This window comes from Penicillium diatomitis, assembly GCF_028827545.1.
Source record: "Penicillium diatomitis strain IBT 30728 chromosome Unknown utg000011l_segment0_segment0, whole genome shotgun sequence".
In the NCBI taxonomy this organism is placed as follows: domain Eukaryota; kingdom Fungi; phylum Ascomycota; class Eurotiomycetes; order Eurotiales; family Aspergillaceae; genus Penicillium; species Penicillium diatomitis.
This window is the reverse complement of record NW_026623183.1, coordinates 579336-593942: the sequence shown is the minus strand read 5'-3', so window position 1 is coordinate 593942 and position 14607 is coordinate 579336. Positions and strand designations below refer to the sequence as shown.

Sequence of the window (14607 nt, the reverse complement as noted above, 5' to 3'; positions counted from 1 at the left end):
AGCCAGACGGAAGAGTGAGGTTTTCGAAATGTGAATGTGAAAGAAATGTGTAAACGAAGGGAGATGCAAGAGGAAGGAGAGGAAGGAGAGGAAGGAGAGGAAGGAGAGAGAGGAGAGAGGAGAGAGACAGGAGAGAATTAAACGTGAAGTGAGCGAAAGTGCGAGAACATGTCCGACTCACAAGCAAAAACTCTATCCCCTTTTGGTATTCCTCTTATCTATTTACCTGAAGATCCCTATCAGAAAGTCGGACGTGGTTGTCTGGCATACCCAGAGCTGAGATATATTGCCGTGGTACTAAGAAACTGTCTTATTGAGGAGATAGGATACCGAAGTGATACTAAAGTAAGTGAATATGAAAGCAAACGTGACAGAAGTGAGTGAAATGTAAGATTGAGATGTGAGGAATCTCAGAAAGTGCCCGGTAGAGTGCGGTTGGTGAAGAGAACAGAGAGATAGAAGAAAAGGTAAGAAAATGGAATCAAGATATAAAGTGAGAGGAATGCGAGCTGATTTATGTCTCAAAAAAAGGTCATATCCCCGTCTTGCATTCTTTTGCTGTCCATTTGATTCACGCTTCACTTGAACATGAGTTTCTGCTGATCAGTGTTCCCTTAAAGTCGCCTCAGAGTAACATCTACCAGAGCTGGGCGTGATAATTGCTGTGTCACCATCTTGCAAGGTGAGAAGTTCATCTCGCACTATACTCACAACCTCGACCGCACTCGAGGTCGTTTTCTCTAGCCTCGAAAAGTCTGGAACTCTTCCATGGAGGATGGGCAACGATCTTATCAATCTATTATGTGCCAGAACTCTCATAGCTTTCTATGTTGCATCCTTGCGAGGTCAATCAACCTCGCAAAGAGGTAAGTTGACGACGTGATCAAGCGCACCGATGAATTGCAAAACTAGTGCTCATTGTCATAGATATGTCCCTGGATCTTGTTGGAGGCTACAGGGAGATCGTAGCAGACCCAAAAGAGGGGAGAAAGGAATGGTGAGATTGCATCTGGTGAGAGGTGCCTATCTAAGCTACGAAGGTGGTGTGCGTGGGCGCGCACCACGCTGGTGACACGCCTGACTACTAAGCTATCTTAATACCCCCTGGACCTCGATCCACTAATCTCACTCAAAACATGAAAAGTGATTATATAAATATGTTAATAACGCCTTAATGTAGCTTTTTGAGCTTAAAAAGGTATTTAAACCCTTAGAATTAAGCTCGCTATAAAGGCTATTAAAAAACCGTTGAATAGCCGTTAAATCAGAGCTTTTTTATATCTAAAAGGTGTAGGAACCTCTTGAATTAGACTCGCTATAGCGGCTTAGTAAAGCTATCTACGGCCTACTCTGTAGTAGAGATTTTGACGAATTTATATACCCCCCTAGAGACTTAGTCTCTAATATAATGGTATTTAACGTTGATATACTTCGTTCGTTGGTGTAAATTATAGCTTTTAGTGAGGTAAATAGCGCCTTAGTTATCCTTATAGATTATAGTAGGAAGTTATAAAAGGGACTCTATATTAAGTTCCTTAAGGAAAAGCTATAGCTATAATACCTCTTAGATAGCTAAAGATATAGCTATATACTTACTTTCTATAGAGGAAAGAGTAACGTATACTTACTTTTTATAAGCCTAAGTAATTATACTATTCGTAAGCTTAAAAAGGAAACCGGAGGTTAATATACTACTATCCGTATATTTACCGGCCTAATCTATATTAACGAATCTAAAGAGGGGGTCTAGTAAGTAGGAATACGCGATAGTAAGCGTTTTAGAATCCTTAAGATATCGAAAGATACGCTTTAATATAGTTATATACTTCGCGGAGGGGTTATATATATATCTTATAAGCTTTGTAACTACGAATATAATATCTAGTCGCGTATTAACTATTAGCTAAATAAGTAAGCCTACTATCTTGTAGTAAGCTTTAACTTCCGCCGGAGTAGTAGTATCCTTATACGGTTATAGGATCTTCTTATTATAAAATAGCGTAGGGACTATATATATATCTTATAGGTTAAATTTCGCGAGGACCTTTCGAATATAGGCGAGCTAAGAGAGCTTTACCTTACTATCTATATAAACGATATTAATCGTAAGGAATCGCGTAGTAGTACTATTATTAGTAATATTAAAGGATTTTCGAATATAGTCCTTAAGCTATATAAGAGATATATCTAAAGGCGTGATAATTAGTATATTATTAATATATATAAGAAGATAGAGCTTATATTTAATATATACGAATACCGAATAGTCTGCTTATAAGCGAATAAATCTAATTACTATTAGAGCCCTATAGATAGTATTATACTATTCGCGAGGACTCTATTTTAGACTATATAAAGTCTTTAAAAGAAGGCTATATTTTCTAGGCTCTTTAAAACTATTAGGAAGTTAAATATAGATTTCTTTAAGAAGCTCTATATTAAGAAACGCCGTAACGAAGTTAATATAATATATCTACTAGCCGAAATACGTAGCGATTACGTAGAATATTTTAAAGCTTAAAGCTTTAGCTATACTTATATAAATATTAAGATAATCGATTCCTTCGTATTACTTAAACCCTTTTATAACGAGATACGCTTTATAGGTCCTATTATCCTTAATATAAAAGACCTATCGAAGTAGAAGAAGCGTCTTTTTAGTATCCTTAGTAGAAAGATTATATATATACTAAGTACCGTTTATTAGCTATTTCTGTATTTCCTTATCTATAGCTTTAATCTATTTAGTCTATTTATCCTTACTATAATTTTATATTATATCCTACTAGCTATCTAGTTTATATAGCGTCGACTAAGCTAAAGCTTAATATAAAAGCTTTAGAAGTAGTTATAAGTCTACGGTTATACTACGAATTAAAAAAGTAGCGTATTTAATATAATTAGCTAGAGCTATATTTAAAAGCTTAAGAGAATATAAATATTCCTCTAACTCTATAGCCGCTTAAGTCTTCTTACGGACTTATAAGGAACGCCGAAGACCTATCTTAGGTATAGTTTAAGAACTACTTTCGATAGTTTTAGGATTAGCCTCGATAGTTTCAGAACTATCCTCTATAGTTTAAAGATTATCGTCGATATTTCTAGGACTACCCTCGATAGTTTCGGAACTATCCTCTATAGTTTAAGGGCTATCGTCGATATATTTATTCTATTTATAGGCGAATCTCCGCTTAATCTATTTACGAAGCTTTTTAAGTTAGACTTCGTATTTAAATAAAGAAAGTAGTATATTAGACTACTTAGATAATAGTAGATCTCCTATTAGAATATAAGAAGATAGAGTTACTAGCTATACTAGCTTATTAGGACTATTAGCTAAATCTAGCTAAATTAGTTAATCGCTATTAGCCGGTAGGAAATCCGATAGTATATAATAGCGTTAATTAGCTATAGATTATATAGGAACTAACTTTAGCTCTATATCGAGATCGTATATAGACTTAGGTAGATCCTTCGTTATATTCTTATTAAAGACTATATTATAAAAGACTACGATCTTCTTTAAATAAATATTATAGAGTCGATATCTATTAGTACTATAGCCTACTAGCCTTACTTCGGCTATATATAGAGAAAGCTTATCTACCCTACGTTCCTTTAGAATTAGATACTAAGCTTAGTAGCTAAGTACGCGTAGATTTAAAATATCTAGCTTTTTACTATAGAAAGCTTCGTATAGAGTTATATTAATAGTAGACTACTAGAGACGGTTTATTATATAATTAATACCTAAAAGTAGCTTACCCTATAGATATTTAGGAAGCTAATTTTTAGCTAATATAGCGATTAGCGGCTTAATAAGCTAACGATTCCTAATCTCCGTAATACCGTTAAGCTAAGGTATATAGGGGGGAATAGGATCCTAAATAATACTATTTTCTTCGTAAAAAGTAGCGATTTTAATATATTCTTATATATTATCGCCTAAAATCACCTTAACTTTATAGTTAAATTATATTAAAAAATAGGTTACTAATATACGAATTTTATTAGTAATTTCGCTCTTCGCCTTTAATAGGAAGATCTAATAGAAGCGAGTAGTATTATCGGTAACTATTATAAAATAATAATTATCTCTAACGCCTACGATAGAGATAGGACCCTAAATATTAATATAAAGCTTCTATACTAGTATAGTCTTAATACGCTTACTTCGTCTAAAAGGTAAGATATAGCCTTTACTAAGAATATAAGAAGGATAAGGATACTTAATACTAGATCCCTTTTTAATATTAATTCCTTCGGTATATTTAGGTATATACTTTACCTTCTGCTTATCTACGTAATAGGCTCTGCGATAAGCTAGATCTATTAAAATAGACTAAATCTTACCGATTTAAGAAGCTATAGCTAAATCTACAGTAGATATATAGCTATTACTAAATACGTAAGATAGTTAAATAGATAGAGCTCTAAGTATATTAATAAGGCTATTACTATTATAGGTATAAACCTAATATTAACTATTCTCCTACTTTACTATAACGATAAGCTCTTTCCTCCTATATAGGGAGCTATATATCTTATTAAATCGAGTCTTAATACCAGAATCCTTCGTAAGTTACTATAAGGAAATAAGGTTTATATTAAAAGAAGGAATATACTAGACTCTAAGTAGCTTAAGCTTAGAAATATTATTTCCTTTTAAAAAGTTTAGGATAATATTACTATATCCTTTAGTCTATACTTAATAACCGTTTAGAAGCTTTATATTAGTAATAAGTAGTATAAAATTAATAAAATTTACACGATAAGGTATTATATATACTAATACACCAGAGTCTACTATCTAAGTATACTATTCGTTATTATCTATTAATATAGCTATAATATTAATAGCTAATAAGCTTATTTCGGCGAAGCTTATTAAAATCTTATTTTCGGATTTCTCCTTTAACTCCTTTTTTAAATTAGAAGTACTAGCTATAGCTATATTAACTCCGCCTTAAGAGATACCCTTAGATTTAGGGTTAAAGAAGTACTACTTACTAGTATAAGCTATTAAATACTTATAGTAGATATAATAATATAATAGCTAATTATTATTATCCTAGTTATTTTAACTTTAGCTATAACCTTATCCGGAGCCTCTACCGCGGCCTCTATCTCCTCGGCCTCTACCTCTATCTCTATCTCGGTCGTTATTTTACGTAGATTTCGTATCTTTTAAGATAGAAACGGCTACGATTACTATATTTACAGATTTTTTATTCGACTTATATTTAATAAATTTACCGAAAATATAGTTAAGTATACTATCCGGATTAGCTAGAGGTTTATATATATTTAAGAAACCTTTTACGCTTTAGTAGCCGTTAATTATAAGCTTAAAATAAGCTAGAGCCTATTTAGGTAGTAATAGGGTATTTAGAATAGCTAAATTCGTAAGGTCTAAAGTAGCTTACTATTTAGTAACGAAATTATATAGATTACTACTAGTATATATAAGCTTAATTAAAGATAATAGCCTATAGCTTAAAGTAGTATAGTTACTAGTACTATATATATTACTAATACGAAGGAAGATTTTATAAGAATCTTTATAATCGTATATAAAGCTACGAGCTAAATCGCTAAGTATATAATAGATAAGATATTTCGTAAGCGTATATTTCCGGCGAAACTAGTAAAATCGGTTATTTAGTTAAGTTATATTCTTATTAATCTACTTATTAAATTCCTCTTTAGTAGGTTCTTATCTAAGTTAAGCGAAAAGGACGTTTTAGATAGCTTCCTCTATAGGAGTATCACAAGGCTCTTAAATAGGATATATTATTTTACCTATAATAATAGACTATAGATCTTCGTCTAGGCTATCTATAATAAATTAAAGCTCCTATTTCTATTTCTCGAAGTTAGCTCTTTCCTTAAGTATAGGGACTAATTCGGCGAAGGTTTTAGCCGCCTTATAAGTCTTAAGATCGGAAACTATATTAAATATATATAAATATATTAATCCTACTACGACAAAGTACCGCTATATAGATAATACCTACTACGGCGATATACCGTTACGTAGTTAAGGAGCATAAGAGCCGGAAGGTATAAGGTCTACGATAATAAAGGTATATTATATAGTAAGCCTACTATAGCGAAGTACTGCTACGTAGGTAAAGAGTATTAGAGCTCTAAAAATAGCGTAGAAGCCGGAAGAAGGGACTTTAGCGATGATTCGATACGATAGCTTCGGTAGCCGTATTCGATACGTAGGGATCGTTAAGTCGTAAAGAGGTACGAAGTCTGTACTCTGTAGAAGGCGCAAAACGCGCCGAAAAACGATGGAAAAAGAGGTTATTATACAAGTTATATCTAGGCAGTAAGGAAATGTGAATAACCTTACTTTTTATGCGCTAAGCAGGGCTTATAACCTATTGGAGGCTACAGGGAGATCGTAGCAGACCTAAAAGAGGGGAGAAAGGAATAGTGAGATTGTATCTGGTAAGAGGTGCCTATCTAAGCTACGAAGGTGGTGTGCGTGGGCGCGTACCACGCTAGTGACACGCCTAACTACCAAGCTATCTCAACAGATCTCAGGCGCATTCAAAACAAAAACACCATATAGACCCTGTTCATGTACCCTCGCGACTGTCTAAATCCACAGCAGGTATTTGACAAGCCGTACTTTTGCTTTAACGCGTTGCCAGTACAACACTACTTTGAATCTGGCTCTTAATGAAACTCTGGGATGATTTCGAGGTCAGGAGCCATGAAGATCAAGACTGGTCGCTCACAATATGCGGTGTTTCGCGAGTTTTCTCTTGGTCATTTGACAAGGGAGGATCAGGCGTGCTCGCAAGCCGCTGCGATAGTTTCGTCTCATGTGCCTGCTATAGCGTCCACTGCAGGGAATCCCAATACGTTCGACGAGGTGGTAGATATTTCCGGAGAACTTATGTTGAGCACAACTATTGTCAAGTTCGAAATTTTGGGGTCAGTGCTGCGTTTTCCATATGATGGTTCCACCACGTTCCCGAATTCCTGAAAAAACGCCCCTCCGGGGCTCTCCATCTCTTCCTCGGACCTCACAAAGTCGAAGGCGAGCTTAGGACCTGCGAACGTGTCCCTACTCTCCAATGCGCGGAAGAATTTCAAGAGGAGATCGAATTGAATCGATGGCGAAGCCCTCCCGCGATAAAGACTCCGGCAGTATCAAGCCCAGGCAGAATCTGGAGACTTCTTTGCCGAAGGCTTATTTCGGCCGAATAGATGCGACACAATCTTATGGGGTAGCGGTCCAACAGTGGTTGCCCCGCCACGCGGGGCAATGTGAGCCCGCAAACAGGGTTGACCTTATCAGGAGCATCAGCATGGCCTCCAGTCGACTCTTGGTGCTGGGATGCTGTAAACGCTAATGCTTCGAGAGCTGATGCCGAGGACGAGCAGATAGTACTATCTGCAATGTGGCTTTCTTGGCCAGCTGAACCGGTAGAGGTCCCGAAACCCTCTGAAACTGTGCCCTGGAGCTATGAGAAGTGTGTGAGAACCATGGGTATTTGCGTCGGCCGAGGTCAGAAGCATCAACCTTGTCTTCATTCAATCCCTATTCTTTACCATTGTCATGCTTAAACCTGTTAGATCACAATGTTGGTGAGACTTCAAAGCAACACGTCGAGGTAGCGAACGCGGCAAGACTGCTCGGACCTGATTTGGGTGCTGGAAAACATTTGCCATGTCGCATTGGATGCGCTCCATGATGCTGGGCGAACAATGGAAAACTTTCGCTCCCAAGCTTCCGCTGTAGCTAGTCATGCGCAAGTGCAGTTATAGGCTTTTGGGTGTCGGCGTCCATTGTGAACCAGTCGTCGGGGACCGGGCCTCTGGGTCTCTTGATCCGTGCGTAAAGTCTCGCGGCGACAGGGACGAAGCTCGAAGCTGCGAACTTGCCCTCACTGCTCCATACGGTCCAATGACTGCGAAAAATGGCCTGCATGAGTGATTGGCCAGTGTGCAGCACGGTATCGGGTGCACTATTAATGCTTGCGATAGTAGAACGCCCAGACGCCGTTTCCGCGAGACAGATGCGAAGGCTATGTTGCAACAATGAACAAGAATACCTCTGCGCCTAAGCTTCACGGCCTCCTGATAAATCCGTGAACGAACCTGACAGCCCAAGAAAACGAGACAGTGGATAGGAAGAGAGAGAGAGAGATCAGAATCACATGTGTGAGTGATAAGTAAACTCATGAGGAATCTCTCATTTGGAAAGGAGAAGAGTGGTTATTCGGCGCTGAAGCTAAAGATCCATTGAAAACGTGAAAGAACATGGAGCCCAGAAGATGAAGAGAGAGTGGAGAGGAAAGAATTTACAGCGAGAGATTCTGCTACGTTCTATCTACCTCACCCAAATTTTAGGTCATCATGCCATTTTGGAACTTGCGCTAGGTATTTGTTGCGGCTTTTACGTCTATAGATCGAATTTTCTTTTTCACATGGTATGTGCTTGTGTTAGGGTTAAGAGAAATGGCCGAAGTTAGATATCTTAATACTTGAAGCCGCTTGATTTCAGTGCAGTTCTTTGAAAGTAAAACACTGCGCAATAATTGATATTTTCGAGCTGAACGTATCTCGCCGAAGTATGAATGAGAGTAAGAAGATTCAAGTTATTGCCGGGATTTTTTGACCGCCACCTCGGTTTCAATGAGCATCAGGTAGATTGTGGAATTTTTGAACAGTATAGCATATTCACCCCACGCCCCAGTCGTGCGGTGAAATCAATACTCTTCGCCCCGTTGCAGCTGTATCAAGAGCCAAGCAACTTTCTGTTTGTACGGCATGTGATACTGCCGCCTCACCGCAGTCTATAGCTTAGGTAGAATCTCTCCCCCTCAGCAATCTCACTCCTCATCCCTCTCACACATCGATACTGCTGCCCCTACAGTAGCCGTATCCCATCACTTTCCTTAGCTGATCGTCCATGTTGTGAGAAAAAGAGGCCGAGTTGTTCAGAGTCTGCTGTGCTTACTCCAAACGCCAGACGCGGAGTAGATCTTCGACAAGTCTTTCAACAAAGCTGACGAGTATGAGCTCTAGACATACTGTCGCCCACGCCTTCTAGCAGTCATTCAAGGACAGGTGCCACGGAAGCTGTGGGATGGAGGTGAGCGAAGTCCTGGAGCCTAGTAGAAGAAGGCGTGTATCCGTCCGCTGCGCTGACGAGCCTATCGAGGATGAAGAAGTTTCCAGTTGGCCCTAACGCTCCAGTCGCAGCTTCTAACCTGACCACGAAGTTGTACCCGCTCCCCAGGTTTGGAAGGGCAGATTAAGTTGTGTGAACGGCCAGTCCCAAACCAAGCCGAGAGCGCCGATAATGCTTTCGACAGTAGTAAATCCGAACTGAGTCTGAAAACGTTTGACTTGGAGTCTTATTGCGCCCAGAGATATGTGACCGCAACTCCCGACTCTGTATAACATTCAAGGCCGACCGAGCATGTGATAGCGATTTCAAGAAATCAACAGCGGCCCCGGTATATGAACACAGTTGGAACTGAAGACACCGTCTGGTGTTCGGGTTCCGAAGCTGTAGCGGACTTTAGCACAGCAAGCGGCTAGGGCTCAATTTGACGGTATGCATCTGCTCTGTCTCGGCGATTTTCGGGTTCTTTCTGCTTTGTTTGTTTTTCTGGGAAATGGGCGACAGAGATCGCGGGCTCCGTGTATCTGTCCTCAACTGCTCTCTCGCAATTTCAGTCTTCCGATCGGTTGCTGCAAGCACAAAAAATTGCGAAGATCAGTATGGCTGTTGTTTGATAGCTTTTGACTCTCATTTATTCAGGTGGCAACCATCTCAGTAGCCGAGGAAGTAACCAGTCCAGGCCTCTGTTCTTCTTCATGCGTCGCCCTCGGTCGGAGCTGGTCAACAACACATGCTACATGAGTGCAAGCGCCATCATGCTTCGATGATCATAATGGACAGTCTGCAAGAAACAAGAAATATGTATTGAAGTTAACAAAGGGGATATCTTATCTCCTGAAAGACATGACGGACGATGGGTAATAATGAAGTAATAATGGAGAAGAGAGGAAAATACCATGGAAATAACCGCCTCGTTCACTTCCAAGCGTTTGTTGCAATTGATCATATTCTTCATGGATGTATGCCTCTGCGCTTGGATTGATAGACGTTGGGAATGCCACCGTGACCCTGAGTGGTAGGTACTTCAAAAACAAGTTGACTTTGAGACTCATTGATTTCCTGAGCCACTGCACACTTATTGTAGAATAAATTGAATTGCAATTTCGGTTTCCGAGTCTATCATAATAGACTGGTCTTCATAGTGATTTTAAAACTAAGAATTACTTTATCCTCGTAGGAATCATGTCTTTTTGCCCTCTGTGGTCTTCCTACCAAGCTTGCTCGCTGCTCTTTGAGTGGAAATCCGGGACATTCCACTCACGCGAGATCTATGAAGCTGCCGATGACGTGAGTGTCGACTCTATTCAGCCCCTGCAAAGATTCCAAGTCGTCTTCAACAGGCATGGCATGTCTCTTCTCGCGTCCCTTGGGGGCTCGCGAATGTGCAAGCACTCCGGAATCGAAACTTGGTAGAGTTTCCATATTCGGCACGCGAGCGAGATCTCGATGCTCACAATTATCTATGGAGCCCGAAACTTGTCGTGACTCCGGCGGGGATGCAAGGTAATCGATTATCTTCGAACGGTCCAGTCTTATAGACCTCTGGATCTTGGTGATTATTGATCACGTCTCGGCGGAATTCTGCGAAAGACTTCTCAGTTGTAACCTCCTGCTGCAGCCAGGTAGGCCCAGGCGTAGTAAATGCTGTGCGGGACGAAAGATTATCTCGAGCTGTCCGTGAAGACCAGGGTTTTCCATCTCCTGGTCAGTCCGTAACGTGAAGAAGAGAGGCGGGGGTAGCGAGACAGAAGGATTGAATGTGGGAGATACCAGGATTCGAAGTGACCGAGATAAGCATTCGTTGGTATCTTATTGGAGAAGAAGACAATACATCATAACCCGCGTGAAAGCACGTCCAGCGATATCATTCACCATCAGCTCGTTGGTTAGTACCGGGTATTCCTCAAGACAATCACTTGCTCCATTGTGTGTGAGACTTGATCATCTATTACGTCGCTGTACGATGGTCAACGGGGACACGTGAGTTGATATCATGGAGATTCCGCCAGGCTCGGCTGTCTCTGACCAAGTGCGTCTGAGATGGACTTGATTCAATGCCTGGACACCACTGTATTCCACCAGAACCTTCTACGTAAGTCAAAATCAGGGCTCGAAGATCCCTGAGGGGTCGTTTGAATCATGAGGCTGTATCGGATCCGGCTTGTAATTGTCGACAAACTCGACATGGAGCCGCGGAACTCTACTAGCCTTCCTAGGCCTCGGGCAGGACTGAAATTGTGGCTCGTCAGAGGCCATAACAACATTCCAAATTCGATACGCCAAACCCCTGATCATGACTGGTTGCATAGAGATGAATCCTTTCCATAGCTTGAGTATTTTTACCACCTGCAAGTTACCGGTACCGCGGAGAGCTTACGCAGTTTCTTACTTACCTCTGAATGGTCACTTTCTGAGTTTCTATGCCTTCCAAATTCAGGAGTCAACGTAATCTGTTAGCGTACACAAACAGCTTACTATCTGCATCGCAGCTAGTCAGCGCTGCCAATCTCGTACCGCCAGCTCTAAGGTTAGAAGATGATGGAGATAGTGCAGGAGCTTGATTGAAAGCTCCGTAGACCGTTGGGTCGAGCCTAGGCAATTACAGACGAGTGTCGAGGCCACAAAGTTAAGGTTCCAAGGCATAATTCAGGCGATATTGGGTAGCTTCACCGATACAACAGAACGGTTGTCCCTACCTCTGCCCAAAACGCCGTATCCCGAAGAAGGTAGCCCGAGTGCCTGTTAGGCTGTTGTGTCTCTTACAAGAGACGATTATCCAATAACGTGTGTGGTGAGGTCGTATAAAGATCAAATCTCGATGGTTCGCGTGTAGAAACAAAGAGGTTGTAGGAAATGTGAGTCGACAGGAGACTGTCTCTTAACGTGCCACGAAAATCTATGGGCGACAAAGATGAAGATAGATGATTACTATGGAAATCTTCGCCCCGTTCTTATCAACGCTTCTATTACATCTTATCACAAATTCCAACGATATAAACTGTTGCCGCTGATCAGATACGTGCTACGAGTACTGTCATTAATCTAAGATTGGGGATACTTCGGTTGATTTAGTTAAATGCATAACTCGCAACAGACTCACGGTGGACTAATAAGGCTTCTGGTGAAACGCCCGAAACCTATCACGTCATATCAAATCATCTTCACACTCCACAGTTCACCCAACTCGCAAACTAACTCGGCTAATCCTTGCGAATCCGTTTCTTCTCTGGACTTCTCTTGTTGAGTTTCCTGATTGCCCCCTAGAGGAGACTCGGGATGTTCCAGAAGAGCGCGACCCTTGTTGTCGCTGATAATGCGGGCCAGAGCTATACTCCGCATCTGCGACATCCTCAAAGTGGGATCTGGCTAGCGCGTGTTTTTTCATTTCGCGTCGCTTCGAGCCGCATTGCTCAGCCAAAACGCCCGAGTGGAAGGTCGGTAGGATTTCAATATCCGGGAACCGCGTGAAAGCTTGGCGCTCGCGGTGAGCCGAAGACCCAGATGAACTTGTGTCGGCCAGAGCTTGATTGTAGCCGTTTTCCCGTTGCCGAGCATCTGTCATGTCGCGACGGATGCGCTCGACGATGCCACGGATGTCGTCGAACGACTTTCCGGCTCCGACCTCTCGCTGCAGCCAGTCGGGAACAGGCGCAGTGAACGCCGTTGGGTGCCGGCGTCCATTGTCAAGCAGACCTGTAGGGACAGGTCTCTGGGTCTCTCGATCAGTACGTAAAGCCTCACGGCGACGAAGACGGAGCTCGAAGCTGCGCACATGCCCCCATCGCTCCATGCGGTCCAAGGATTGTAGGAGCAGCTCGCACTGATTGAATGGCCACTGTGCAGCACGGTAGCGAGCACGCTGATAGTGTTTGCGGCAGTAAAAAACCCACACACTCTCGGGGAACGACTTGGTTGATGCTTTATTTCTCCCGAAAAGGTGAGAAACCACTTTGCGGAAATGAACGCCATCAGGACTGGGCCCCATTCTGCAGGGACGCGAAAATTCGCAGACGGGTGAGAACTCCGATGCATTCTCAGCCTGTGCTGAGCCCGGAGTTGAAGTACTGTCTTCATCTGACGCGCAATTCTCATCTGACAGATGACTCGCTACTCTTCCATTGCCGCCTGCGCCGTCACTGTTTGGTGGTAATGTGTTGTGTGGGGAACCGGAAGCATACGAGCTGGAATGCGATTCTTGAATGCTTACTTGTTGCAGTGCAGCATGTCTCTGAACAGTTTGATGAGACAGCGAAGAGAAAGGTGAGGTTTGAGTGAGAGAGACCCGGGATGCAGAAGGGTTGACGTTGACATATTGATAGATTGGAAGGTAAGGTCGAATCACTTGAGGCTCAGGGTGAGATGTGTCAAGACCGAGCTCTGGAAGTGAGGGTAGGCGAGTCTGATACGGCTGGAAAGATTGCCATGCCCAAGGGGCTGAGCTTGTGACGAGATAGGGAGCAGAGCTCGTGGCGTAAGAGAGCGAATTAACGGCAGACGGAGGGCAAAGAGCTGGATTGTGGGCATGGCCGGCCAGCTCCTGTGACGAGCTCGACTGACCAAGCACTGTGAAATGTGGGCTTGGTTCAGTGAACGTGCTGATGAGCTCTCCACTCATACGGTTGCTGGTACTTGGCTGGCCACAAAGACCAGCGGCTGAAGACGACCATGGGTACCCAGGGCCACCGAGATCTGAAATGCCCACCTCGGAGTCATCAACTCCTGGAATCTGGTTGTCGCCGTCGGAACCCATGGTGAGACAAAATGTGATTCTTTTTGAAACGAATACTAGTGGTGGGAGGCGGACTGTTGAGTTGGAAGATAGAACATGAAAAGGTGGAAGAACACTCGGAAGGAATAAGTAAGAAAGAGAGAAAAGCTTCGAGGTCTCAGGTGCGCGGAATTTAAAGCCCACAAAAAGGAAACTTCCATCTATTTTGGGTTGGCAGAATCCGGTCGTTTGCTAGAAGTCGCGCGCAGCAACACGTCAACACATGGAAATTTCCGTCGAAGGGAAAGCAAACAGTTCTAACGAGACACTTCCAGCAGAAATTCAACCCTTCCAAAGATCCCCGTAGAACAGTCAGCATATCTTTGAGCGGTGTCAGTTTCTTGGAGGGGCGTCGAGTGAGTACGATCACGAAGACCTTCATGCATGGAGAGCATCAACGGAAGTTAGATTTTATGACGTGAAATGTCTGGCATGCAACAAAGGCACTCGATACTTTGAACGCTGATGAAAAATTTTCTGGGCAGTGCTAGGACATCGAAAAATTTCAAGAGTACGCGACTCGAGTCTCGTGTCACCGCTGAATAGCTGCTATCTTGAGCATGCCGCTTTTTTGGAAGTGAGAGTGAGCAAGAGATGGTCAATCTTCCCTTTCACCGCACTCGACAAGGGATTTCAGGATTAGGCTTTTGATGAACTTGAGCTGGAAGCAACGCCTGATTGAAAA

The 14607-nt window shown here is 42.1% G+C and overlaps 3 protein-coding genes across 3 annotated transcripts; 1 reads left to right on the top strand and 2 right to left on the bottom strand.

Moving 5' to 3' along the window:
- Window positions 1–168: 168 nt before the first annotated feature.
- On the top strand, window positions 169–656 carry N7539_007888 (uncharacterized protein; the record flags this gene model as incomplete). The annotated part of the gene is made up of 2 exons (XM_056937489.1): window positions 169–345; window positions 630–656. The coding sequence occupies 2 exons, from the start codon at window positions 169–171 to the stop codon at window positions 654–656; spliced, it is 204 nt and encodes a 67-aa protein (XP_056787354.1).
- A 6453-nt stretch (window positions 657–7109) lies between these two features.
- On the bottom strand, window positions 7110–7713 carry N7539_007887 (uncharacterized protein; the record flags this gene model as incomplete). Its single annotated transcript, XM_056937488.1, has 2 exons — window positions 7110–7484; window positions 7663–7713. The coding sequence occupies 2 exons, from the start codon at window positions 7711–7713 to the stop codon at window positions 7110–7112; spliced, it is 426 nt and encodes a 141-aa protein (XP_056787353.1).
- Window positions 7714–12329: 4616 nt separating this feature from the next.
- On the bottom strand, window positions 12330–13904 carry N7539_007886 (uncharacterized protein; the record flags this gene model as incomplete). The annotated part of the gene is made up of 1 exon (XM_056937487.1): window positions 12330–13904. The coding sequence occupies one exon, from the start codon at window positions 13902–13904 to the stop codon at window positions 12330–12332; it is 1575 nt and encodes a 524-aa protein (XP_056787352.1).
- Window positions 13905–14607: the final 703 nt, after the last annotated feature.